The 26,893-nt window shown below is 37.9% G+C and overlaps 1 protein-coding gene and 1 long non-coding RNA gene across 2 annotated transcripts in view; both read right to left on the bottom strand.

The window, feature by feature from the left end:
* Nucleotides 1-1,215: 1,215 nt before the first annotated feature.
* Nucleotides 1,216-26,893, bottom strand: part of LOC135086139 (Kv channel-interacting protein 1) — a 30,982-nt gene continuing 5,304 nt past the window's right edge. The window contains exons 2-6 of the mRNA XM_063980940.1: nt 8,622-8,691; nt 7,097-7,167; nt 3,133-3,342; nt 2,288-2,454; nt 1,216-1,291 (exon numbers count right to left, since the gene is read on the bottom strand). Of these exons, the coding sequence (XP_063837010.1) occupies nt 2,326-2,454; nt 3,133-3,342; nt 7,097-7,167; nt 8,622-8,691 (480 nt within the window). The 3' untranslated portion in view covers nt 1,216-1,291; nt 2,288-2,325. The remainder of the gene's footprint in view (nt 1,292-2,287; nt 2,455-3,132; nt 3,343-7,096; nt 7,168-8,621; nt 8,692-26,893) is intronic.
* LOC135086061 (uncharacterized) lies at nt 25,370-26,549 on the bottom strand. The gene is made up of 2 exons (XR_010260279.1): nt 26,405-26,549; nt 25,370-25,544 (listed from the first exon to the last, which is right to left on the bottom strand). It is a non-coding gene; the product is annotated as an uncharacterized LOC135086061 (long non-coding RNA).

Below are 26,893 nucleotides of genomic sequence, written 5' to 3'. Positions count from 1 at the left end.
CTTTCTGGACAAGGGAGAACCATCTAGCCTAAAGGGGAGGGAACGAGCCCAGACGCTCGCATTAAGACACTTAGATAGGAAGAAACAGTCACGTTGTAGGGGCGTAAAGTTTCCAGTGTGGACGGGGGTAGGGGGAGCTGTATCCCCCCCCCCCCCCCCTTTAGTATACTCTCGCTCGCATTTAAGACACTTAAGGAGTTGACGTAATATAAAGTACATTGGTGGGGCAAAAAATTTCTAGCGAGGTCAGGGGCAGGGAGGGGGGCAGCAGCCTCTCCCTATTCCCCTCAATACACCCAAGCTGTGGTTTAAAAAATAAGAAAAATCCAACAAACATCAGACCTCGCTCTAACCTTCTAGAAATGGAAAAACAAAACGCTCCGTATCCTGGGCTTGACGACCCCGTGGTAGAAGTTGTCGAGGAAGCCGACGTAGCGCGCGCAGAGGCGCACGCGCCGGCGGCACGCGGCCGCCATGTTGTGCGGGGGATAGCTCCTGTGGCTGAGGAGTTAAGGTTGAAAGTCGCTTGATACCGTCAGACTGGAGTAGGTGAGATAGTTCCTATGAAGTTGATTTAAGGACGAAACTCGCTTGTTTCTTACTGATCGTCACTTTTCATCAGGTCTACAGGCCAAAAGCAACCAGTTTCTATGTAGCTGAGTATTTAAAATGAAGGTCGCTTTCTCTAGAGTCTAGCTAGAGAAAGCGAGTCTTAGAGTCTAGACTGATCATCACTTTCCAGCGAGAGCAAGAGCTTCCCCGTTGAAAAAAAGAAATCCTAAGAAATCTACATAGGCGTACCCAGCCTCTAAGCTAGAGGGGGAGGGGGAGCAGTCTGATCTAAAGGGGGGGGGGGGGTCAGTCTAGCCTAGGAAGAGAGGCATATCAATTTTTTAAGCAGGATCCTTCGCACTTAGACACTTAGGACGAAAACAAGGTAGTAAGGAACGGCGTCAAATTCGGGGGTATGAGGGGGGGCTGTAGCCCCCCCTGCCCCCTTCAGTTGACCCATGAAATCCCAGCTGTTGTGGTAAAAAATCAGAAAAATCCAACAAACATCAGACCTCGCTCACAAAACATCGTCATCTAGAAATGGAAAAACAAAACGCTCCGTATCCTGGGCTTGACGACCCCGTGGTAGAAGTTGTCGAGGAAGCCGACGTAGCGCGCGCAGAGGCGCACGCGCCGGCGGCACGCGGCCGCCATGTTGTGCAGGAAGCCGGCGTCGGCGCGCGCGCAGTGGCAGTAACGGATCACGCGGAGTGACGGGCTTTCACGCTTAGCTTCAGTCCTGGAAACAAAATAATCCCTAGAATAAGTCATAAAAACGATGCTTTTAAGGTACGGGACTATTCCCACCTCCTCGTTCCCACCACATAGCTTGACCGCCAATAAAAACCCAACCAGTGAAGGTCCAGTTTGTCCCGGGGGAAAGTTAAACTGTTATTGGACCCGCAACGAAATTAAGGTCGTCGCACATTTCATCAACCCGGAAAGAGATCGTCGTAACCGTATCAACTCGAGGCGATCATTATTAAAAATGAAACTCCTTGCTGCAACGCAAACTTATCGGCACCTACGTAAACCCCTCGCCTCGCGGTTGACACGAAAAGGCGACGAAAAGACGCGCAAAAGGCGATGGCAGCTCGCGAAAAGCGATACCGTGTTGATCCTTTCCGAAGAAGTACTTATAATGCAGGCCTCTATTTTCCACTGGGCACTCTTGGCACATACCCAGGTCTTGTCTCATATCATCACCATCATTCGTCGTTTCTGCCAAATGACGTCTACTTTGGACAAAGGCCTTCCCCAAGGATTCTCACAACGCGAACGGTCCTGCCTGCGCTGCTGCATCCAGGTACCTATTTTCCGCGACGAAGACAGTGTGGGCTTCATATTAAGTCTTCCGTCGTGTCCTCGTGTGTCGCCACTCAACAACTTTTCTGCCGCAACGGCCATTAGTTATACGAGCTGGTTACTTGTTGTTTATGGAATAATGTCTATGACTATGACTTGACTCTGGCTGTGCGAGCCGAACGTACCCTTTCATCATCAGATCATTTTTAGTTTCCACTGAAGGAAGATGACCCTCTCTAATTTAAAAGCAAAAGGAGATGATTTGGCCTCCCCAAGCTCGCTAGACGGGTAAGGAAGCACAAAGCCTCAGTGAAAGAAAAAAAGAAGAATTCTCAATCATGGAGGAGAAAAGGAGTAAGCAACCCTCATACCTGGTTAAGTTCGCCTTATGAACCAACTATGTATATGGCAGAAAAGAATAAATAAATACCTGGCGGCAAGTTGCGAGCGCGCTGCGTCGGATTGACGTCATAGTGCCGTGTCGAACATCTGGAGCGAGCGAGTGATGACGTCATCTTTCAGGCACGACTCCAGGAACTCCTCGATGGTGATCACGCCGTCCTGGTTCAAGTCAAGCTTCCTGAACACGCGGTCCACCTGTAAATCAACAATTTAGTCTTTAAAATATCATCATCAGGTCATTAGTCTCCAATGGAGGAGCAGGACCCTTTTTCCAGGGGTAAATAGAGGATTTGGCCTACACTCCCCACGCCAGATGAGAACGCTTGAAGTTCGTATTTCTCCCTTTTATGGCGTCCACGGGATGAGTGAAGATGGTCCAATTTTACTCTACTTGAACCATACGCTTAACGGCAACAAGTACCCCTGATATCGTTAATATCCTTTGTATCATCCAGCCTCGCAGCAGAAGACCCTGGATACCTGTTATACCTGAATAGCCTTCCTGAAAAATAAGAGAAAAAATATTAGGGACTTAAGTATTATTCCCACTGCAACTCCTCCTCCTCCAGAATCTACAGCTCCAGTACCAGTGAGGGCCACGTTTCTCCCGATGGAAAGTTAAACTGTCATTAGACCCCCATACAGAGGGAGGGAGCAGGAGAGAGAAGCATCCTCTCCTGGAACCTGCCTTATGTTGCGTTCTTAAGTGTTTACGCCCATGGGACCAGCAACGAAATTAAACAGAAGAATATAGGAGTTCGAAGTTAACCTGCTCATTAGCCTTCGCATCCCCCAGAATCGCAGGGACTGGACTCTATAGTAACTCTATTCTACTCGAATCACCTTTAACGTAACTGGCTATCAAACACCAACCTGTTCGTTAGCCTTAGCGTCGTCCAGTCTCGCAGCTGGTGACCCAGGCGGCGCTCGTCTCCCCAACAGCTCATGCACAGCCACCACCACCTCTGCCAGTTCCTGCCTGGTTATAGCACCGTCTCCATCGACGTCGTAGAGCCTGAAGGCCCAGCGGAGGCGCTCGTAGACTGACCCCCGAAGGAGAGTTGAAAGCGTCACTAGAAGCTCCTGGAAAATACGGTTGTTTGGTTACGATATCATTTAAGAATAAAACATAATAATAATCATCATTTCAGCTACAGGACGTCCATAGAACTAAGCACTTTTCATCTCTATGAGTTTCTTTGGATATTGGTCCTCTGACCAAAAAATACCTAAATACTGTAATCTCAAATCATCATCATCATCATCATTTAATTTTCAGCCATAGGACGTCCATTACTGAACATAGGCGGCCCAATGATTTCCATATAGATTGGTAGTGACCTGCATACAGCGCCTTCCTGCTACGTTTATAAGGTCATCTGTCTAACTTATAGGTTGACGTCCCTCCATTTAAGAGATGCAAATCGCCATTATCCATGGTTTGGCGCACCTGTAGTGCCTACTAGATGAGGTAATTATAATGATGATACACAAGGATGAAAAGTAACGGACCAAATATACTGCCCTGCGATACACCTGAGCTATTTAACCTACTCTCTGATCTGTACGTCACACTCTGGGACATAATATTGTTATCTAGTTTCTTTAGGTATTTCAACAAACTATATCCGGTATACCAACAATTTTAAAAGCAGTTCTCGCTTTGGTCGCCCCAAGCAAACTTGACGGCGCACTGTAGCAGACGAGGCGAAGGAAATCGGCAAGACTTGGAGTTGGAGCGAGATCAAACGCGAAGCTCAAGACCGAATGTGATGGAGGACTGTTGTGGACGCCCTCTGCCTCATCTAAGAGACATAGGACCTTAATGCACGTTTTCACCATCAATCCCTAATGTTTAAGTGACTCCTCCGGTAACACATAAAACAGGCATTTTGTTTTCATAGGGGTCACTTAAAAATTAGGGATTGATGGTGAAAACGGGCATTAGTCTTCTCACTTAGGAACCAGGATAAATTTTATTACTGGCAGTAATTGCTCGACACCTAACCGACTATAATATCGAACTCTATTTTGTTCTCAACTCGCCTGCACTAGTTGGTAATAGCTAAACTTTCAGTGCCGGAGTTTTAAACTGTGCAGAATTGTAAATTGGATAACTACACAGTGCTTGTGCAATCAGTAACATCCCATTAAAAATGATATAATACAACAATTTCGTGAAATTTATTTATTTATTTATTTGGAAACTCAACAGCTTTGTCGACAATTTACATGTTACAGACCTAAATGCAGCCATAATAATATCATCCTCGCCTCTTTGCCTCCTGGACACTTGTTATTTTGCTCCTTTTTTTCTTTTGATTTTAAGTATTAAAGTTAAGTTTTGTTATTTAGTACTCGACGTATTAAATATAATAATATGTTTTGTAAATATGGTAGCTAATATTTTTCGTTAAAAATGCTCCTAACATAGTTTTGTTACAGCAAGACTACTCCCAAAAATATTTCTAGCCCTTTCATTTAGTAGAGCGAGATGCCAGCATGAGTGACAAAGACTGACAGAGCTAAAGAAATACGACGTAGAGTTCGAAAAGTCGAAATTTTGAAAAGAAGAAACCCTAATTCTGTGCATATAAGAGCATGTTCACATTCTATTGAATAAGTAAAAATGACAATAAGTCTGACACCAGTTCCATGACTTCAGAAAAAGAAGTTTCTATCAACACCACGTTGGGCGCCATTTTCCTTTTTTACGAACTGACCACTTTGTAGATCTTTTCACCTTTGGTCGGTTAGGAATTTTATACTATCATACCTCCTGAAGTCTGCTAGGGTACATAAAATAGAACAACATTTAAATTAGTGGGCCTCGAAAGACATTTTTAGTGAGACTAGCTAGACCGACGATCTAGAGAAGGTCGCGGGAAGCACCTGGATGCGGGCAGCGCAGGACCGATCGTTTTAAAAATCCTTGGAGAGGCCTTTGTCCAGCGGTGGACGTCATTTGGTTGAACGAAGGAACAAATTATTTTCTCTAATTTCGTGGGTGGGCTTGCTGTATCAATGTGTATTGGCTATGAAATGTGAACTTTTAATTTGTACCGGTGTCAGATGCAGCTATCCAACTGTATTTCCTGTATGCTACGAGGAAATAATTTGAATTGTGTTTAGTTGTTTGAATTCGTTTGTATTTTAAAGCTCGAATGTGGAAAAATCTGTTACCTACCATCGATGTTTCTACTAAGCTTTACCGGGAATAACGTGTACCTTCTGTGTATGGAGACGCTTGTGATAAATGCCGCTAAATATGACCACCCATCTAGTTACAACCTCAGAGCGAGTTGGAGACAGTTAAGTGCCACTTAATTATATTTTAACTTTCGCCCTAAACTTCAGTATGTGAAATAAAGACAGCACCCAACTACCTATAGGTCGTCGTGTATGTAAGTAACTAACTGTGTAATGGAATTGGAATCTAAGAATCTGAATTACACGCACTTCTAATTCTTGTATCATCATGAAACTTTGTAATTATAAAATGTAGATTAGATGACAATACAATATTATGGTACCATCAAGCTGGTCTGATGATGGGACTGGAAGGTATCCATAGGAACTCCTAAATGAAATGGCGGAATCGCATCGAGTTTGGGTTCATTGGATTTGTCTTTTCGAACACTTTAATGCTAGATGATGTCCAGGGTCCTGAGTCGGGAGATGTCCATAGGAACTCCTAAACGAAACGGCGGAAACTCATATTATGAGTTTGAAATATTTTTGGCCTTTTAGTGCAGTAATTAAAAGCGTGTTTTTAGTTTTTTAACTATACTAGTCAAGAATCTACAGCGACAAATACTACATAGGTAGACAAAGAAAACTTAGTTAATGGGGTTTCCGTTATGTACGGAAATATTAACAAATATTTGCGATGCACTTTCTTTCCGATAGCAATGAAAAATTCAGTAACTACCCACCTAGTTTTACCGCGAATGTTATAAATTCCAGTTCTTGGTCTAACTCCAAGGCTCAAACTTCGAACTGTCGGCGCTTTACCTTGAAGTTTTTGATATTCTGAAAGTTTCTTGAAAGCGCGCCAGAGGGCGTGGTTTTAATAATTTTGATAACTAAAGCCTGGTCCGTGAGCACGTAGAATCCCGTCCAATGACCCCAAGCTACCCATCCTTATCGCTCGCGCGTAATTATATTGCTGTCGCGACTGTGCGACGCGCGCCCGCAGTGAGTGTGCGAGCGCGACAGCAACATAATTACGTGCGAGCGACAAGGATGGGCAGCTTGGGGTCATTGGACGGGATTCTACGTGCTCATGGACCAGGCTTTAGAAGAATACCTTATTATAGAGGAATCTTCTTGCCTAGATGGTAGTAGAGATTTTAGAAGGAGGTTTGGTATCCGATTTGTTTGTGTACGTCATCATCACCATCATCATCACCATCATCATCATCATCATCATCATCATCAGGTCATGTAGTCTCCACTGCAGCAGCACGACCATCTCTAATTTACCAGAGGCAAATGGAGGATTTAGCCTACACTCCCTACACTGGCCAGACGGGTTGGAAATATCAAACTAAGTATCTAACCCTCAGATCAAGATCAATCTATAACTCAAATGTGACTGACTGACATAGTGATCTATCAACGCACAGCCCAAACCACTGGACGGATCGGGCTGAAATTTGGCATGCAGGTAGATGTTATGACGTAGGCACCCGCTAAGTAACGATTTTACGAAACTCCACCCCTAAGGGGGTAAAACGGGATCCACGCCTACGAAGTCGCGGGCGGCCGCTAGTTCAATTTAAATCTGTTTGATTTCAAACAAAGAAAATATAGATTTAGTTTCAGTTCCGCTCACCCTAAAGCTGATGGCGCCACTGCAGTTGACGTCGAAGGCCTTGAACACATAGTGGGCGTAGAGCGCTGAGTCTGCAACATACAGAAGCTCATGGGGCGCGTCCTCTCACACAGCGAGTGGCGGCGGTAGCGGCGGTGTTAAACAAATAATCTATAGTAAAGTCCGGTCGCAGAGCAGACAGAATTTCGTACAATGACCCCAAGCTAAAGTTCGGTCGCCGAGCAGATAAAATTTCGTACAATGACCCCAATCCTTATCGCTCACACGTAAATAATGCTGTCGCGAATGTGCGACGGGCGGCCGCAGTGAATGTGCGAGCGCGATACCAATATAATTACGCGCGAGCGATAAGGATAGGTACCTTGGGGTCATTGTACGTAATTCTATTCTTCTTTCTTTATTCTATTATTCTTCTTCTTCTATTTAACTAATATTATAAAGAGATAAGATTGGTATTTTTGTTTGTAACGAATACACTCAAAAATTAATGTACCAATTTGAATTCTTTCACCATTAAGTACAATCCTAGATTATTTCTGAAGAACATAGGTGGCACGAACTTCGCCGGGTCAGCTATGATGAAAAAAAATTGCGCTCTAGTGAGCGCGTCACGTCACGTTACACGCGATGACAATGTGACACCACGTTGGGCGCCATTTTGTAGAGTGGCGCCCAACGTGGTGTCATATTACCATCTTGAACAAAAAAGACTAAATGTTTCTTTTTTTATCTGAGACAAAAAAGCATTTTAGCCGGGACCATGTTAGTTAGACTTCTCAATGTCAAAGTTTTTTTTAGTATTAAATGGAGTTAAAGTCTGTTAAAGTTAAGTTTAACCGCCGCTGCCTTGCTAATCGCTGTGTGAGAGGACGTGCATTTGGAAAATATATCGTCAAGACAAGCACAAACATTTAAAGCACATTTATTTTACTATTTAGGTACTAAGCTGCAATGTACAACCCGGTCGAGCTAACTGCGCACCTCGCTAGAATGCGATATCTCCCCGCGTTCGCTCCGTCCGCACCAGCAGAGTAAATACAAATGAGTAGGTCTAGGTAGGTAGGGTAGATCACCTCTAAATTTTGTCAGTGTGTGCGTGCGCGCCGCATACGTGTTGGCGCGCTCACATACAAACCACGCCTGTGCGTCCCTATGAAGATGACCTACTCATTTGTATTTACTTTGGCACCAGAGAGCTTAGTGTGAGTTTACATTAAACATTAATAAATTAATGTATGACGGATTGTACAGCGTCCCGTATAGCGGATACTTTCAAGAAATCTTCATAGATTTTTTGACGGACTCGATATCGAGTACGTTTGATTTAAACTCACACGATGAGCGGCAATGTGACGTCACGGCTGCCAGGTGCGCAGTTAAATCGACTGAGTTGTATTAACACATTGCATAGTGAGCTACACACCGTGCTACATTTTCTGAAAGCTTTGTAAGACCCAATTTTAGTTAGTTCTGGAATTGAGCTATTTAGGGTATTATACTAAAATTAATTAAAACTGGTACTCACTCCCGTGGGGGAAGAATTTCGCGTAGATGTCCTTGAAGGATTCTTCCTGGACCACTCCCTCTGGACACTCCTGCAACAACACAAGAATTTAAAATCATCATCAAGTCATTTCAGTCCTTTTGTCCCTATGTCTGAGAGTCCTCCGCCTGAGTGCCTACATAGAAATCTTTAAATAGACTTCGGAGCGGACGCAGGTCAGCCATAGTAAGGACAATCTGTTCAGGTGGGGATTCTTGGATCGCTCAAACTTGGAGTGCAAGTGTGGTTTTGTTCCCCAGTCGACGAAGAACATGATGTCGTGTCCTGCGTGCCCAAACAACTGCACGCAGGAAGATTTTAATGAAGGCTACTGACGACGCCACTCTTGTGGCGGAGTTTTGGGCTGACGCTGTGTAGGTTTGTTGTCGACACGACAAGAAGAAGATCATCAAGTCATTAGTCTTTACTGCAGGAGTACCAACGTACGAGCATGGGGGATTCAGGCTACCCTCCACACGCTGGCTAGATGGTCCTTTCAAAAGTTTGATTGCTTGTCACTTTATAAAGATTATCATCATCATCACCAGTACCCCAGACAATTGGCAAAACAAACCTTATACCACAGAATAAGTAATAGTACCAAGGCTTACCTACCTATATTAATACCGTTTACTGTTTGTTTGCTATCGTAGACAGCCTACAAAATGCAAGCACAATGTACTGGCATTCAACCTTCAAAGCTTTTGAACCGCCAAATATGGCGTTATAGCCATACTAATAGGGTCGAGCTACAGTTACTATGGGTCCTCATCTGTTTGTCACTTATTTTACTTGTCTGCTATAACATTTACAATCCGGTCGAGTTATCTGCGCACCTGGTAGCCGTGACGTCACATCGACGCTCCGGTACGGACGGGGCGAACGCGGGGTGTGCGGGTGAATGCGAAGGAGAGTCGCATTCCAGCGCGGTGTGCAGTTAGCTCGATCGGGCAGTCGGGCTAGACAAATGGCGAAAAGTGACAGTTGTAGTCACCAAGTAACTAGATACCAAAATATAATGCTTTCCGCATTTCGAAATTACCTCCTAAAACTGTCACATTTTGCTACTTATATACATTGAAGTAATATTACTACGTATAGAACAGACATCGCGAACAAAATATGTTCAGAGCGGGGTGCGGGGCGGGAATTTGACGGACAGCTGTCAGTCAAATCCATGACTATCAAGTTTCATAATTTATGGCGATAAAATCTGCACCAGAAAATGTCGTACTTCATTGATGGATTGCACGAATAGTGACGTTCCTGCGGTCGCCTCATCATAGACATTGTGAATCGATTGTGAAAATAAACAAATCGGCTAAATTGTGTTAAATTTTCATGGTGCTCAATAGCAAAATGGTTCAGCTACTTACATTATTTTCTTTTATTATATTGTGCGTTTCCTGTAATGTAATCTAAGCTCCCCTCCCTTAGACTAAAATTAGCCCTCCTAGACAAGTGACAAAACTTAGCAGTTGAAACATTCGAAATCACTTCGCTCTGCCGTTTTTTGGTGTTAATTACTTCACTCTGTGATGCGATTTTAAAATTACAACTGGCGATTCCGAATTCACAACTGAGGGGACTGAGGCTAATCGTGTTACTTGTGCTACAAGTGCGTATGGGCTTCATACTGATGCTTAAGCCATTAATTATTTTTCTTCCCGATTAAAATCTAATGTAATCGATAATCGCCTTGAGAATCGTTAACTGGTATTTTCTAATTCGATAAAAAAATTACCCATCTCTAGTTTAAAACTGTCATCCAACAGCGCACGAAATATTATGAGTTATAGATAATGATACCATTACAGAGGCGACACTTCGTTTACGTTTAGTTTCTGCCTATTGAATTGGATACTGTAAGGAAATATCGTCATCATCATTTTAGCTACTGGACGTCCACTGCTGAACAAAGGCCTCCTCTAATGATTTCCACATCGCCCAGTTGATAGTGGACTGCACCCAGCGTCTTCCTGCTATCTTCAGTCAGTCCGTCTTGAGATTTTAGAAAAATTCCCACTCGTCACGGTAGGAACAAAGCTAGGGTATAATAGCAGTGAGGTAGGAGTTACGGGACTATTCCCACCTCTCCTTTTCACCGCTGCATCTCCTATGTAGCTAGCACCTAGACTAGTTGATTTAAAGTCAAGGTATATCAGTTTTTAGGTAATGACTTAGTGCATCTAAAAATGTAAAACTTTCTAGTTTTTTGTAACATTGAAAAATCTAAAAAGATGCATAATTTTTTTTACGTTCAGGTGTTTCTAAGAAATTTAAATGGAAGCTTTTGATGACAACGTATTGCTTACTTTTTCAGCTGTCGAACGAATCACTTTTATACTCATAGGTCCTGTACATCGGTAGATTTGGTAATTAAATGAATCCATCCGGACTCAGAAACTAAAAAAAATAAAATAGATGTAATTTTTTAATACTGGATTTGTCGATTAAATTGATCATATTACTGCGCCCTAACGGGTCGGACACTGGTGACCAGACACACTGCACAATTATTATAATTTTAGCCTATCTCGTGAGCTAGGTGTCAATAATTAGGGTGATTTACTAACTAACCAGTCGCATACGAACAACAGCAGTGAGATTCAAACAAGTTTGATCCATGATGCCGCACGACTATTGTGTGAGCCCACCCGTAACCCAAGCTTATTTAGCTTAACACAAGGGGCTGGACGGGACTATTAGTAATTTGTGCAATACAAAGTGCTTATAATCTTTAAAAAAATCTTTTTATTGCTGTATTTAACCTTCCTTTAGTATACTAATTTATGCGTCAGTGTCAAGTCTGCGATTTTTATTCTTTGAAATTTTCGTAAAATGGCTGCCGCCGCGGTGAGGCCTTGTAATTAACAAATTAAAATTAAATTAGTGTTTTAAAGTGCATAAATGTACAACTTAATGGTAAAAAGTCATTCCTTGATTTTTACTTAATACGTATCTGGAGTTATTTGAACAGTATTTTCGTCTATAGGATGGCATATTTCAAAAAACAAAACTGCACTCAAGCGTGTTGTCACAGCAACCGCTGAGCACATACTAATTGAATTTCGGTCCTTGGACCTATTTGCGTGCCAGAAACAGTCTAGTTGACATGTCTTCTCTAGTACGTAGTACATTATTATAACTCAATGCTTATATTATAGGGCTTTTCAAAATGTTAGAAAAGCGAATCAAATATGTTTTTATATAAATTGTTAATTGACTTTCATCGTCCTCATAATTGCTAAAATCTAGTGAAATCCACAGATAGTGGACGTCCTGTGGAAACGAACGTGTTGCTATCAACGTGACAGTTGTGATTCCGGAATTCCTTCGCTCCGGCGTTTTTTTGAAGGATTTTTCGCTCCGAAATTACAAAATTGGCACAATCACTTGTCTACCCCTAGACCAGCGGTTCCCGAATAGTGGTCCGCGGAACCCTGGGGTTCCGTGGAAAGGCCGCAAGGGTTCCGTAAAAAATATTATCCCACGTTTCGTGACCGACATTATTCGCTCGCACCGACTTGTTTACGCACAAGGGAGGGGCAGGGCGTGCGGGCGGAGTAGTACGGGGGTTCCGCTAGGAAAAGTATAATCAGTTAGGGTTCCTTGGAAAAAAAAAATTGGGAAACCTTGCCCTAGACAAGCTAGACAGCCCCCGGCTGGTCCACTCCTAGCAAATAAATATTATTTTCGAGTTCCAATAGTAACTCCGGCCCCATTTTATGCTATTCCAAAGCTAAAATATTATGGGTTCTACTAAACAACACGCTAATTCGCGTGATTTCACCCAAATACATCTCATGGTCACGCCACTTTTGTATATTAGGTCCTCTAAATGTTATTTTCATAAATCTACATGTAATTATTTAATACAGACCAAAATTGACGCATGACAATTCTATTAGAGATTTTATATAACTTTTTTTAGCAAAGTTGTCAATATAACTTCTTTTTATTAAATTCTAAGAACTTCAAATGGTTGTGTAGTTTTCAGTTTTTCTGGTGAACTGTGACTGCAATTATTTGTTATTGTGTAAAATGTAGGCAGTAGGTAACATGTTAATATTTCCTATTGATTAGTTATAAGTATTTGCATACGCTAACTAAACAAATCACATCAACATATTATTGTGTAACAGGTTATGCTAGTAAATACAATGTAAAAAGCTTAACACATAATCCCTTGTGGACTTAGAAGCCATACAGCAACGTGGTATGTGGTTGTGTAAGTAGGTATGCGATTATGGTCTGACATAATTAGTACCAATCTCTGAATTGTGCTTTCTTGTGGAAATAGGCACAGCTTAGTTAAGTAGATAGACTGATAAGTTTCATTAGATCTAGTGTCTTCTGACCTCACACTTTTTTGGTTAATATTTTAACGAGGTTATAGTTTGTGAGTTTATTTGATGGAAGTAATCTTTGGAACTAAGTACCGAAACTATTTTCAATTTTCACCAGTACATAGGAAGCTAGTAAAATTACCTACTGTGTGACATATTTTGTCAAGCGAACAAAGCCCTGGGCAAAAGCTAGTTAGATGTTTACTTTGCAACTCCTAAGTATCATTTATTATATATGCATATCAGAGAAAAATGATAGACTAAAATTTTCAGTTCAGAAAAATATAGAAAATGGGTTAATGACTGCGGTAAATTGGCTGACGATTGTCAATCATTAGTTAACGATATGATATCCAATGAGGTTGTTACGTTGATGACCAATATATTCCCAAGTAACACGTAATCTGTATATTCACTGAAGTTAAGATTAATTTACGTTTTAAAGTCAGACTATAACTTTAAATCAGTTTTGACTTAGTTTAAATGCTTTTGAGTAGAATGCGGTAAAATTTACAATGCATGAAGCTATTATATGGTCTAAAAAAATTAAGTTAATTGGCTTATAATCATACTAAAACATTAAGAGCCATTTTACATTTTCGTGCGAATTTCTAAGATTTTGGAAGCATGAATTACTATCTTAAGCAACACCCAGAGATTATTTAATAACTGCGAAAGATAGGTCAATCCTTGGTGTTGACCATTAATGAAACGGATTTACTAAAACTCTTTTGCTTAATTCACAGTGCCCCATCTCCCACAACCATTTTACGGAAAAATTGCCGCAGACTCATTTTCAAAGTCCTGTATCTATTATTTATGCTCATATAATAAGCTTAAAAATATATAGTAATTATCGGACATATATTCTTGTAGTCCATTAATGAAATAGATTCTTGAATTTCATTACCATTATTGAGTAAAATCTAAAAATAATTTGGCAAATTTGAAGATTAACGTCACATTTTGATCGTGGTTTTTGGTTTAAGAGCCATTTCACAAAAATATTCCGCGCGAATTTAGGTAAAAGCTGTCAACGCAACGTCAAAAGAGTAAAAAGAACGCTGAAATGGACAAAAAAATCTTGAGCCGTGACCGTATTAAGACTTGATTTAAGTTATTAATTTTAAGGTTGAATGAGGTATTCAAACTTGATAAATTAATTTAAATTTTTAATAGAGTTTATTAACTCTTTTATATTTCGATTCATAATGAAACACGAATAGGTATAATATGTAAAATATATATTAAGTACAAAATAAAGACAGTCACATAGTGAAAAAAAAATCTGCCCCCTTACAGCTCCATCATCGGACCCTGGATACGAATAATGAAACACGAATAGGTATAATATGTAAAATATATATTAAGTACTAAATAAAGACAGTCACATAGTGAAAAAAAATCTGCCCCCTTACAGCTCCATCATCGGACCCTGGATACGAACTATACGTCAAGGCGAATCACACAAGCCCAAACTCCATAGGGTTCTATTGTTTTGTTACGGAGGTGGCCATTGCATCTCCTCCAGATCCATTATCAGACAGAGCTAAGAAATAAATAAATAAATATTATTATAAGTAAACAAATAACTAAAATAATTCATCTTACTATCTTACTTCTTACAAGTCTTACTAATATTATAAATACGAAAGTTTGTGTGGATGTCTGGGTGTTTGTTACACTTTCACGCAAAAACTACTGAACAGATTTTGATGAAACTTTACAGTACAGTACAGCAGTACTAGGCAGTCTGTGTTCAACTATCACTCGGGCCGGACGTTCCTATCGCAAGACCTTTGGTTCACTCAGTTCCGATACGACTCTAGTGCTGTGTGTAATCATTTTCGTGAATACACTGAGTTTATTAATTTCTACGAGTGGATTTCATTTTGACTGAGACCTACGCCATGAACCCTGAACCAGAAGACCCTGTCGCCAGCGACAGCGACGCTCATCCATCCCTGGCGTCGACCAGAATAACAATGTATAGGCTATAATTTATGACGATCTGTGACAAACTAAATTTCAAGCGGGTGAAGCCGCGGACAATACTACATATTTCATACTAGCTTTTTGCCCGCGACTTCTTCTGCTATGAAGTGGAAAATGGTTCTAATAGAATAAAAATATTCTAAGAAAACTAATTTTGTTAAATGATTATATTTTTTGATATAAAATCTACAAATTATTATGTTTAAATATTTGAATACTTACAAAATTATGAGATCTTTCTAAAACAAAATTAAAACACTACACCTGCCGCAGATTTCTTTGTAAACAATGTTTTTTTGTTTTTCCTTCAGGTGCTAAAATCACCAGGCTATTGTGTGCGCATACTCTGGAGTATTCCACATACAACTGGTCGTCGGAGAAGCATAGATTTCCATTAAGTCTACTCCCGCTACCATATAGAACTCCGCTAAAACTCGTGAGGGCGCCAACACTTACTTTTGTATCGAAAATTAGTATGAGCAGCTGCGCACGCGGTTGCCCGTTGCAGGCTCTATGCAACCACACTATTTTAAACCGTGGTCCATAAGCATGAGATGGGAAACTGCACTCTATTGAATTCTCTTGAATTTGATGGTGTTAGGGGAATCCTAGGAATGAATACAGACTTTCCAATGGAATCTCCTCATCAATATTGCGAAATTGCGAGTTGCAATGCAATGTTACGTTTTCACTTGTTATTTTATTGTTATCTGACCTTGATTTTTCAAACACGTGTCAAAATAAAAAAAAAAAAATTAAATCAAAAGTACTAAGGAATATTTCATTGATATCAACTTAGAAACAAGCACAGATCACAGAAACTAAAGGGAAATGTGACAAGGGACAAATTGGAACATATTGCTTGTGAAAGCAATGATGACAGTAGCGACGTCATTATGTAAACAGTTTATATTGCTTGCATAGTACTAAAGATTATTCGAACGTTGAATACTGATACCGCAGTGGATAATGAGCACATAATTTGATTTCTTTGTGTGTGTGAATTTCTAATACGACACTGAGTTTCGAACTCAGCGCATTACTTAGCATCTCTCTATATTTCTATGGAACCAAGTTATCTCCAAAATAACATTCCACACCTTTTTAACCTAGTCAGGTAATAATTTTAATAAAATACGAAGCACGTCATCTATCAATAGGATATATGTATATTTTAGAAGTTAAAAAATTTCTATAAAACAAGTACTAAAATCGTACTGAAAAAAAAAGTATTAATAATATGTCATCTAATTTATTTATTAAACGTCGAATTTTATCAAAGATTTTGGACTAAAGTTTTTGAAAATATTTATAGCCTACATAGAAAAAAATTAGGATTCTAAATCGTGAAAGAATTTTTTTCGGAGCCTATTGCCTCCAAAAAAACAAACAAACAATTAAATCTTTCCTCTTTTATTACTATAGATTTAACAACAAAGCTTCCCTCTCGAAACAAAACGCTTCTTTTTCTTCTTCACGAAACAAAACTCAAAGCGGATAAATAAATAAACAAATCTTTGGACAATTTCACAGCGCCATCTTGTCCAAAAGTAGGCAACCAATATGCTTGTGTTAAGGGTGCTAGCATAATGGATATACTTTTTATAATTTATTTATTAAATTAAATACATGGTACCTACATATTATACATAGTTACACCCAGATCCGTCAAAGAAATTAAAATTCATCATTTCAATTTCTGCTCGGCCGGCCGACTCGAAACAGCCTCTCGGCATAGTATCAAATGCATTTGGTCGCCGTACAAATCACCGCTTCACGACACGAACGCACGTAAACGTCACGGCGGGAAAAATGACACAGGTCCTGCCTTGACGGGCGCTCGCGCCATACTAATCGATGTCGGCTTGCGTATTGTAATTTATACTGATATTCACATCAATATTTTGACAAAGTGGTTACTAATATTTAAACAATAACTGTAGAAATCAATTCTACAATGAATATTCTTTATTTTGGGATACTTTTATTGCAGTTATTGCTGTGTTTTTAAACCAAAAACCACGATCAAAATGTGACGTTAATCTTCAAATTTGCCAAATTATTTTTAGATTTTACTCAATAATGGTAATGAAATTCAAGAATCTATTTCATTAATAGACTACAAGAATATATGTCCGATGATTACTATATATTTTTAAGCTTATTATATGAGCATAAATAATAGATACAGGACTTTGAAAATGAGTCTGCGGCAATTTTTCCGTAAAATGGTTGTGGGAGATGGGGCACTGTGAATTAAGCAAAAAAGTTTTAGTAAATCCGTTTCATTAATGGTCAACACCAAGGATTGACCTATCTTTCGCAGTTATTAAATAATCTCTGGGTGTTGCTTAAGATAGTAATTCATGCTTCCAAAATCTTAGAAATTCGCACGAAAATGTAAAATGGCTCTTAAAAACACAGCAATAACTGCAATAAAAGTATCCCAAAATAAAGAATATTCATTGTAGAATTGATTTCTACAGTTATTGTTTAAATATTAGTAACCACTTTGTCAAAATATTGATGTGAATATCAGTATAAATTACAATACGCAAGCCGACATCGATTAGTATGGCGCGAGCGCCCGTCAAGGCAGGACCTGTGTCATTTTTCCCGCCGTGACGTTTACGTGCGTTCGTGTCGTGAAGCGGTGATTTGTACGGCGACCAAATGCATTTGATACTATGCCGAGAGGCTGTTTCGAGTCGGCCGGCCGAGCAGAAATTGAAATGATGAATTTTAATTTCTTTGACGGATCTGGGTGTAACTATGTATAATATGTAGGTACCATGTATTTAATTTAATAAATAAATTATAAAAAAGTATATCCATTATGCTAGCACCCTTAACACAAGCATATTGGTTGCCTACTTTTGGACTAGATGGCGCTGTGAAATTGTCCAAAGATTTGTTTATTTATTTATCCGCTTTGAGTTTTGTTTCGTGAAGAAGAAAAAGAAGCGTTTTGTTTCGAGAGGGAAGCTTTGTTGTTAAATCTATAGTAATAAAAGAGGAAAGATTTAATTGTTTGTTTGTTTTTTTGGAGGCAATAGGCTCCGAAAAAAATTCTTTCACGATTTAGAATCCTAATTTTTTTCTATGTAGGCTATAAATATTTTCAAAAACTTTAGTCCAAAATCTTTGATAAAATTCGACGTTTAATAAATAAATTAGATGACATATTATTAATACTTTTTTTTTCAGTACGATTTTAGTACTTGTTTTATAGAAATTTTTTAACTTCTAAAATATACATACAGGGTGTAAAAAAACCTATCACGAAGACTGAAACTACGCCTTCTGTACACCCAACCAAGTAATATTACAAAATATTATTGGTGGGAAATATTTTTTATTTTTATGATTAAAAAAAATACAATATTCCGCAGCCCGCAATGTACAGCGCGCCACGCAACGCAATGACCGTGCCTATGTGTGTGTGAGTGTATTGGTTGGAGCGTACGCGCTTTACCGCCACTACCTACCGTGACCGCAGAAGTATTTTGTACACAAAATTACCAGATTATTCACTTCCTACATTTAAAAAACACATTCCTTTAGCATTTGTTTAGGTTTAGAACTAAGTACTTACCGACTAATCCCCTTCGACGTCGTCTGGAATCGGCCGCTCCAACCGGACAAGTTGTGGCTCGAACTGACGGCCTTCCACGTGCAAGCAAACGCGTGCCAGGTAAATCGTGTTTTGATGCGCGCTCCAGTATTCCTTCACGTACATACCGGTATTTAAGTTCCTCAAATCCGACACAATACACGCCTAGACGAGGCGGACGGAGGCACAATCGGCTGATTGTCCAACAGACGTTGTACAGCCAGAACAATAATACGTGCATCAGTACGTTGGTGCGCTGTAGGATGTTCAGCCCGATACCTACAGCCTGCAGGGCTTCAGATGCGTTTCCACGTGCCCTCCCATAACAGTAAACCATGTTTACGTACTCACGAGCACTGTACGTATGGTTAGGCATCTTTCTAACACACATTCACTATTACCACACTCACTATCACACGTTCACACACTAACTATCCGCACGAGAAAACAATCAAAAGTCGCAAGCGCATTCGACGGCCGAAGAAACCGAACTGGCCGTGCGACGAGCAACGCGAGGCGCGAGCGGCCCCTCGCAACAAAGGCACTGCCCCGCGCGGCGAGACTGACTGACCAATAACAGTCAAGTAATACGTCTATCGAATGTGTTCGTCGTGAATCGGTAGCGCTTTGTTATTACTCTTCATTTTCAACTACAAATTTACGTAATTTTTAACTTAACAAAAATGTAATTTCATCACTTTAGTACAGGCAAGTCTATCAACGAATGAGATTGTAAAAGCGGCGGCAAAAATACTTTGATTAATCTTTGTTAACTAAAGATCCGTCCTAGCATACTTAATAATAATTAATGCTTTAAGCAAGCTTCCAAAATACTCAAATTTGAATGAATTGTAGATGCGCAATCGTTATTAATAAAACAATAAGAATATCAATACATTTTGATAGTTATTCCGTGTAATAAAGTTACGTTCATTTAAAATAATCACGAACAAGACGATGAATCTTTTTATGTTGAAGAATGGAAGTAATTGGTATGAAAGAAGTGCTAAAAGATATGAAATTTTGTTTAGTTTCTAAAATCAATCGAGTTTAAAAATAAAATCTTATGTTTTAATCTCCCATCGAAAGTGAAGGAGCAAGAGTTTGCCAGTGTGTTATTTCTAGGCGTTCAGATTGCAGTAATAAGTAAGTTAAGTTTTATTTTATTAATTACTATCGTAAAGACGTAAAATTTATTAAGTTAGAGAGCTAGAAATAATGAACCTGTGTGTAAAAGCATTTGTCATTTGTTTACAGTACTTTTTAATGATACAAGTTTATCACATCTGCTTACTGCCTGTGATTAACGATTAAAATTACGTTTATTTAGAATCGCGTGCATAACCATTATTTATTTCAAGTAAATTATGAAGAAAGGAAGTAATGAGTATGGAAGGAAGACTGAAAAAAGAGACCTTTTTATTTAGTTGCTGAAATCAATTAAGTTTAAAGAACACACAATCATCACTCCTATCGAAAGTGAATGCCTTAATCAACGATAGGAGTAACATTGCCAGGTGTTTACTCTAGGCGTTTAGAGCGGTGTGGTGTAAGCAATAATTTGAGTTTTACTTTATGAATTTTATTACTATCGTAAAGACTTAAGTTATTGAGTAGAGAGTTATTAATGTAAAGAATGACAGGCCTCATTCAAAAGATCATTATTCATCTGTTTACGGTACTTTTTAATTACCTACTTACGCTTATCACACTTGCGTAGCTAATAAGACCTGTGATACTACATTGTGATAGAATAACGGTTATGCGTAAAAGCACGGTTTAGTTAACAACCTAGGTTCTGTAAGATTATTTAATTTGCGGAAAGAAACAAATTCGTGTAAAGGGTTTTTATTAATTAAAATGTAATTTATTATTTTTTAGAATAAAAACTAAACTGGTAAGGTGATATTAAGGTGTAAGTAACTAATTTAAGTACTCATTTCATTTTTACAAACTAGGTAGATTTGGATTAAGCTCAGTTCAGTTGGTCCAGTCGTAGTCGTTGAACTCACAGTAGAGTTGAATGACTCACGGGCGAGCGCGGGTTGCGGTTCGGGGCGTGGGGGCAGCGCTTGAGCGTGTGTGCGCGCGCTGCTGTCCATTTCTTATTGTAAAGAAAAAAGCCTTATTGTGACGAAAATACTCAAAATTTTAATAAGGTTTCTTAGAAAAAAAAATTTTAAACAACGAATTGAAATTGATAATGTAAAAATCTTGAAAAAAATATTCTGACTTTGACCTTCAATATCTCCTAAACCACAAGTTTCCCAGGTATGGTCACAAAGAAAAAAATGATCCCCATGATGTGGAGAATAAGTAGTCTTCGGCTTCGGGATAGGTTTTTTTACACCCGTTATATCCTATTGATAGATGACGTGCTTCGTATTTTATTAAAATTATTACCTGACTAGGTTAAAAAGGTGTGGAATGTTATTTTGGAGATAACTTGGTTCCATAGAAATATAGAGAGATGCTAAGTAATGCGCTGAGTTCGAAACTCAGTGTCGTATTAGAAATTCACACACACAAAGAAATCAAATTATGTGCTCATTATCCACTGCGGTATCAGTATTCAACGTTCGAATAATCTTTAGTACTATGCAAGCAATATAAACTGTTTACATAATGACGTCGCTACTGTCATCATTGCTTTCACAAGCAATATGTTCCAATTTGTCCCTTGTCACATTTCCCTTTAGTTTCTGTGATCTGTGCTTGTTTCTAAGTTGATATCAATGAAATATTCCTTAGTACTTTTGATTTAATTTTTTTTTTTTTATTTTGACACGTGTTTGAAAAATCAAGGTCAGATAACAATAAAATAACAAGTGAAAACGTAACATTGCATTGCAACTCGCAATTTCGCAATATTGATGAGGAGATTCCATTGGAAAGTCTGTATTCATTCCTAGGATTCCCCTAACACCATCAAATTCAAGAGAATTCAATAGAGTGCAGTTTCCCATCTCATGCTTATGGACCACGGTTTAAAATAGTGTGGTTGCATAGAGCCTGCAACGGGCAACCGCGTGCGCAGCTGCTCATACTAATTTTCAATACAAAAGTAAGTGTTGGCGCCCTCACGAGTTTTAGCGGAGTTCTATATGGTAGCGGGAGTAGACTTAATGGAAATCTATGCTTCTCCGACGACCAGTTGTATGTGGAATACTCCAGAGTATGCGCACACAATAGCCTGGTGATTTTAGCACCTGAAGGAAAATAAAAAAAAACATTGTTTACAAAGAAATCTGCGGCAGGTGTAGTGTTTTAATTTTGTTTTAGAAAGATCTCATAATTTTGTAAGTATTCAAATATTTAAACATAATAATTTGTAGATTTTATATCAAACAATATAATCATTTAACAAAATATTTTTTCTTAGAATATTTTAATTCTATTAGAACCATTTTCCACTTCATCGCAGAAGAAGTCGCGGGCAAAAAGCTAGTATGAAATATGTAGTATTGCCCGCGGCTTCACCCGCTTGAAATTTAGTTTGTCACAGATCGTCATAAATTATAGCCTATACATTGTTATTCTGGTCGACGCCAGGGTTGGATGAGCGTCGCTGTCGCTGGCGACAGGGTCTTCTGGTTCAGGGTTCATGGCGTAGGTCTCAGTCAAAATGAAATCCACTCGTAGAAATTAATAAACTCAGTGTATTCACGAAAATGATTACACACAGCACTAGAGTCGTATCGGAACTGAGTGAACCAAAGGTCTTGCGATAGGAACGTCCGACCCGAGTGATAGTTGAACACAGACTGCCTAGTACTGCTGTACTGTACTGTCAAGTTTCATCAAAATCTGTTCAGTAGTTAGAAAGTGTAACAAACACCCAGACATCCACACAAACTTTCGTATTTATAATATTAGTAAGACAAGTAAGATAGTAAGATGAATTATTTTAGTTATTTGTTTACTTATAATAATATTTATTTATTTATTTCTTAGCTCTGTCTGATAATGGATCTGGAGGAGATGCAATGGCCACCTCCGTAACAAAACAATAGAACCCTATGGAGTTTGGGCTTGTGTGATTCGCTTTGACGAATAGTTCGTATCCAGGGTCCGATGATGGAGCTGTAAGGGGGCAGATTTTTTTTTCACTATGTGACCGTCTTTATTTTGTACTTACTATATATTTTACATATTATACCTATTCGTGTTTCATTATTCGTATCCAGGGTCCGATGATGGAGCTGTAAGGGGGCAGATTTTTTTTTCACTATGTGACTGTCTTTATTTTGTACTTAATATATATTTTACATATTATACCTATTCGTGTTTCATTATGAATCGAAATATAAAAGACTTAATAAACTCTATTAAAAATTTAAATTAATTTATCAAGTTTGAATACCTCATTCTACCTTAAAATTAATAACTTAAATCAAGTCTTAATGGGCCATTCTTAAATTTGTGCCAATTTTTTTTTAAAAATTAAAGATTTTTTTTTTTAACTTTTTGCGATGTGTATCGAAAGTATAAACCAAAAGCATACTTTTGATGTATATGGACAACCTTAAAGCCCTCGGAAAGGAAACAAAATAGCCTACGTAAACACGGCTGTGACACTGCATGACACGGATGTGACAGTTTTACATTTTTACTGTAAATAATAATATTTATGTTGTTAAATTTATATCATAATAGTTTAAATTGATTAACAATAAAATACACTAAATTCGTTTCATCAACAAAGGTGTTATTTGGTAATATGTATTTTTTTCTGAACATCCAAAAATTTAATTAAAATTGAGATCAAAAATACAGTCAGGTAGTTAATATATCTACTAGATAATAACAAAAATAGACTTTTTATTATTGGCACTATCTGATCATGCTTCCGATATGCTACCTACATGGTTTCGATATGATAATATGCTTAACAAATTAGTAAATCTTAAACACAGTAGGTACCTAATTGAGTATCATATGAGATTTCTGTAGGATTCACATAACAGTTGGTTTTGACAACTTAAACATGTTTCATAGTCACCGTACCACTAAAAATATGGTTAATAGCAATTCCTTTTAAAACAACTCCGACCACCTCTGCAGGGCTTTTACCGGGAGCTATCTCAGTAAAATTTGATATTACTGCAGAAATGAGAAAGTGCAATAATTTTTCCTTCGTGGCATCTAGAAAATCATACTAGCGAAAAATAAGTACACTTACTAAAAGGCTACTCCTAAAAATTGCACAATACACAAAATAATTTAGCAGAACAACAAAAACTATTAAAATACTAAAAATAGAATGTCACAACCACGCGTTTTAATGTCACGACCATGTACTTAAATAGTTTGCGGTAGTGACACATTTTTAATACCATGGCCGTGACAATTTGGAACGTGTCCGATATATCCAAAAAACTATCTGTGAATTAGCAGATCTTGTGCAATTATCTGAAATTATACTGCATGAGGTACATAATTATGTTTTATACAATAGCGTGACATTGATACCTACCTTTAAAAACCGTACACGGGATGGACGTGTTATGGTTGTCCCTTTTTTCAAATAAATAGGAAATATTTTTTTGCGGCTCACTCACTACGTTCAGCAATTTGCAAATCTAATAAGATGACAATGTTACTGTTCTAAAAAAACTTAGCAAGGGATGTCAATATCAAAGATAGTTTTTTACCGAGTTACGCATATTTAAAGTGGCGCACGTGGTTGTGACACAAAAACTGCTCACACAATGTTTGGTGTTCAAAATCAAAAATGGTAATTATTATTGATATAAATTTTTAACAGTCTTATATAACCTGTATTAATCTTGCATAATTACTGTAATATTTATCAAAATAACATAACATCTCTTCAGAAAAAAATATTGTATGTCCAAATCTGGGAATCTCACACTACACGGTCCGTGACATTTTGGACTTGTAACTTTTTTTTAATATTCTTCTAATAGTTTTATGATAAAAATGATATTGGGCCTAGTTAATAGAGGTATTTTACTAAGTAAATTAATATACAGTGCACTGATTTTCTTTAAAAACATATGCTATTCTTACATCTCACACAAAAATGCGTAAGAATAAGAATGGCCCTAATACGGTCACGGCTCAAGATTTTTTTGTCCATTTCAGCGTTCTTTTTACTCTTTTGACGTTGCGTTGACAGCTTTTACCTAAATTCGCGCGGAATATTTTTGTGAAATGGCTCTTAATTACTTTTAATATACAGCACCTTTAACAGCATTTACACTAACACAAAGGTTAAAACCGTATATTAGTAAATAAGAAAACCTAATGCATTAAATAAACGTTGTCGAAATATTTTATAGTGCATTCAGATATATTAACACATTTTACAGATTGAACGCATTTTTATGATCTTTTCTTATGCTTATTTACTGCTCAGCATTAGCCAAACATTTACTAAAGTTTTAGCTCTGTTATCTTCTTATTTTATTGTTACTTTAAAGCTTTTAGCACTATTTAGATAAATAAAAATTTTATTATATTACTTTAGGTCATAATTTGGCCATAAAACCACGAGCCGTATGATTATATTCATTTGTGCGTTAGTAGGTATATTCATTAGAAAAATTATGTCGAACGTGTCACGTTATTGACATGAATAAACAGTGGAAAAAGACTAAGGCCGGGTTGCACCAACTTACTTTAACAAACGTCAAAAATCTGTCAAACTCCATACAAAAAAACATCGGTTATCGTCAGAGTTACGGTCAAAGTTAGGTGGTGCAACTCAGCCTAAGAGAACAGGTGGAGTAAAGAGAAAGATAAAGACGGAATATTCAAAATTTATATTTGGTTTAAGAAATGCAAAACGTGTTCCAAAAAATGATACTCCTCATACACAAAATACAGTACAATCGGTTGTTGTGTGAGCCAAGCACTAAGTCAAGAAGTTCCGTAGAACATTCATTCATCCCTTTCGGTCGTTTGCACTATTTTAAAAGGCATCTGAAAAAAAAACAAATAAGCTTATTTATGACTTAATACCTGAGAAGTAGGTACCTGAAAACTAAATAATTACCCGTATAACGCAAACCCTTAAAAAAAACGACTACAGCAACACTGCTAACTAGTTACAAAAAGTTCCTTTAAATATTACTATTACAATGAGCGAAAAATAAGATAGATAGCTATATCGTGTTTCATTACAAATTACATTTGTAGTGATAATGATTTTATACTTAACACTTGTCAAACTAGGTACCTACCCAATTGGAGACAGATAAAATTGAAAGACGTGGAGAAGGGGATTACGTGATTAAAGGATTCTAAATTATTGTTTCGGTACCCTGATTAACACTAAAGCAATCCATTTTTATGACGTTTAAACCTAATGAACATTATAACATACCTAAAAAGTGTTACAGTAATGCTAAAGATATCACTTAGATATTTTATATGTAGGTTGAATGACTTAACCATTTTCTTTTTACTATAATAAGACTGACAACATTAAAAGACACTAGTTGAAAGTTTAAAACATTAATATTATCTGACGCCATTTGCTTTCTGTTTTCTCTAACATAGAAAATAAAATTATAATACACATATGCATGAAATACTACTTATTATCCTTTTCTTACAAGCGGAGTATCGATAGAAGCAATTTTATAAGTTGAAATTAATCAAATCGTTAAAAAAATCACAAAAAGTGTCATATGTCGATTCTAAATTTGTCCCTATTTTATTAAATAAAGCATTTCTGTGAAGGCGCGTGAGTTATAAACCACAAACATATATATATTTTCACATAAGACTAATACTCCCAGCTCATTTTCATTCTTGAAACAAAAAAAAATGATACTTACCTTATGATAAATATTTTTAATAAAGACATTAAAACATCTCCTCACAACTCCATTGCACTGCAATACTCTAAACGAAAAATAATCAAATCGGACAATAAAATGCGATAAGTTTTTTCGAATACTTTCAAACAAACAAAATAAAACGTTCAGCTTTAGAATAAAACGTAACTTTGGCATTGTAATTCTAAAAGCTGTTTCGAAGCTGTACTAACATCTAATAAAATGCTTTTTACATTAGAATATGCTGTCTAACAACTTTACTAATGTCTGTCTTCAATAACATTATAAGCGCTGGTTAGCAGCACTAATAATATTTAATAATGCTCAAAGTCGTATTATTTGGGGCCCAAATTGCGCTTACAAGACACTTATAGACTTTTATACGGCTGATATAGTGCTACATATGCTGCTCATATACTGCTCTGCACGTTAGTTCATGCTGTTGTACGCTTCTTATAATTGTGTTTTGTGTTACTTGGGTTCGTATAG

The sequence above is a fragment of the Ostrinia nubilalis genome, chromosome 30 (genome assembly GCF_963855985.1).
Source record: "Ostrinia nubilalis chromosome 30, ilOstNubi1.1, whole genome shotgun sequence".
Classification (NCBI taxonomy): domain Eukaryota; kingdom Metazoa; phylum Arthropoda; class Insecta; order Lepidoptera; family Crambidae; genus Ostrinia; species Ostrinia nubilalis.
Note: the sequence above shows the minus strand (reverse complement) of the source record. Positions and strands in the feature narration are given on the sequence as shown.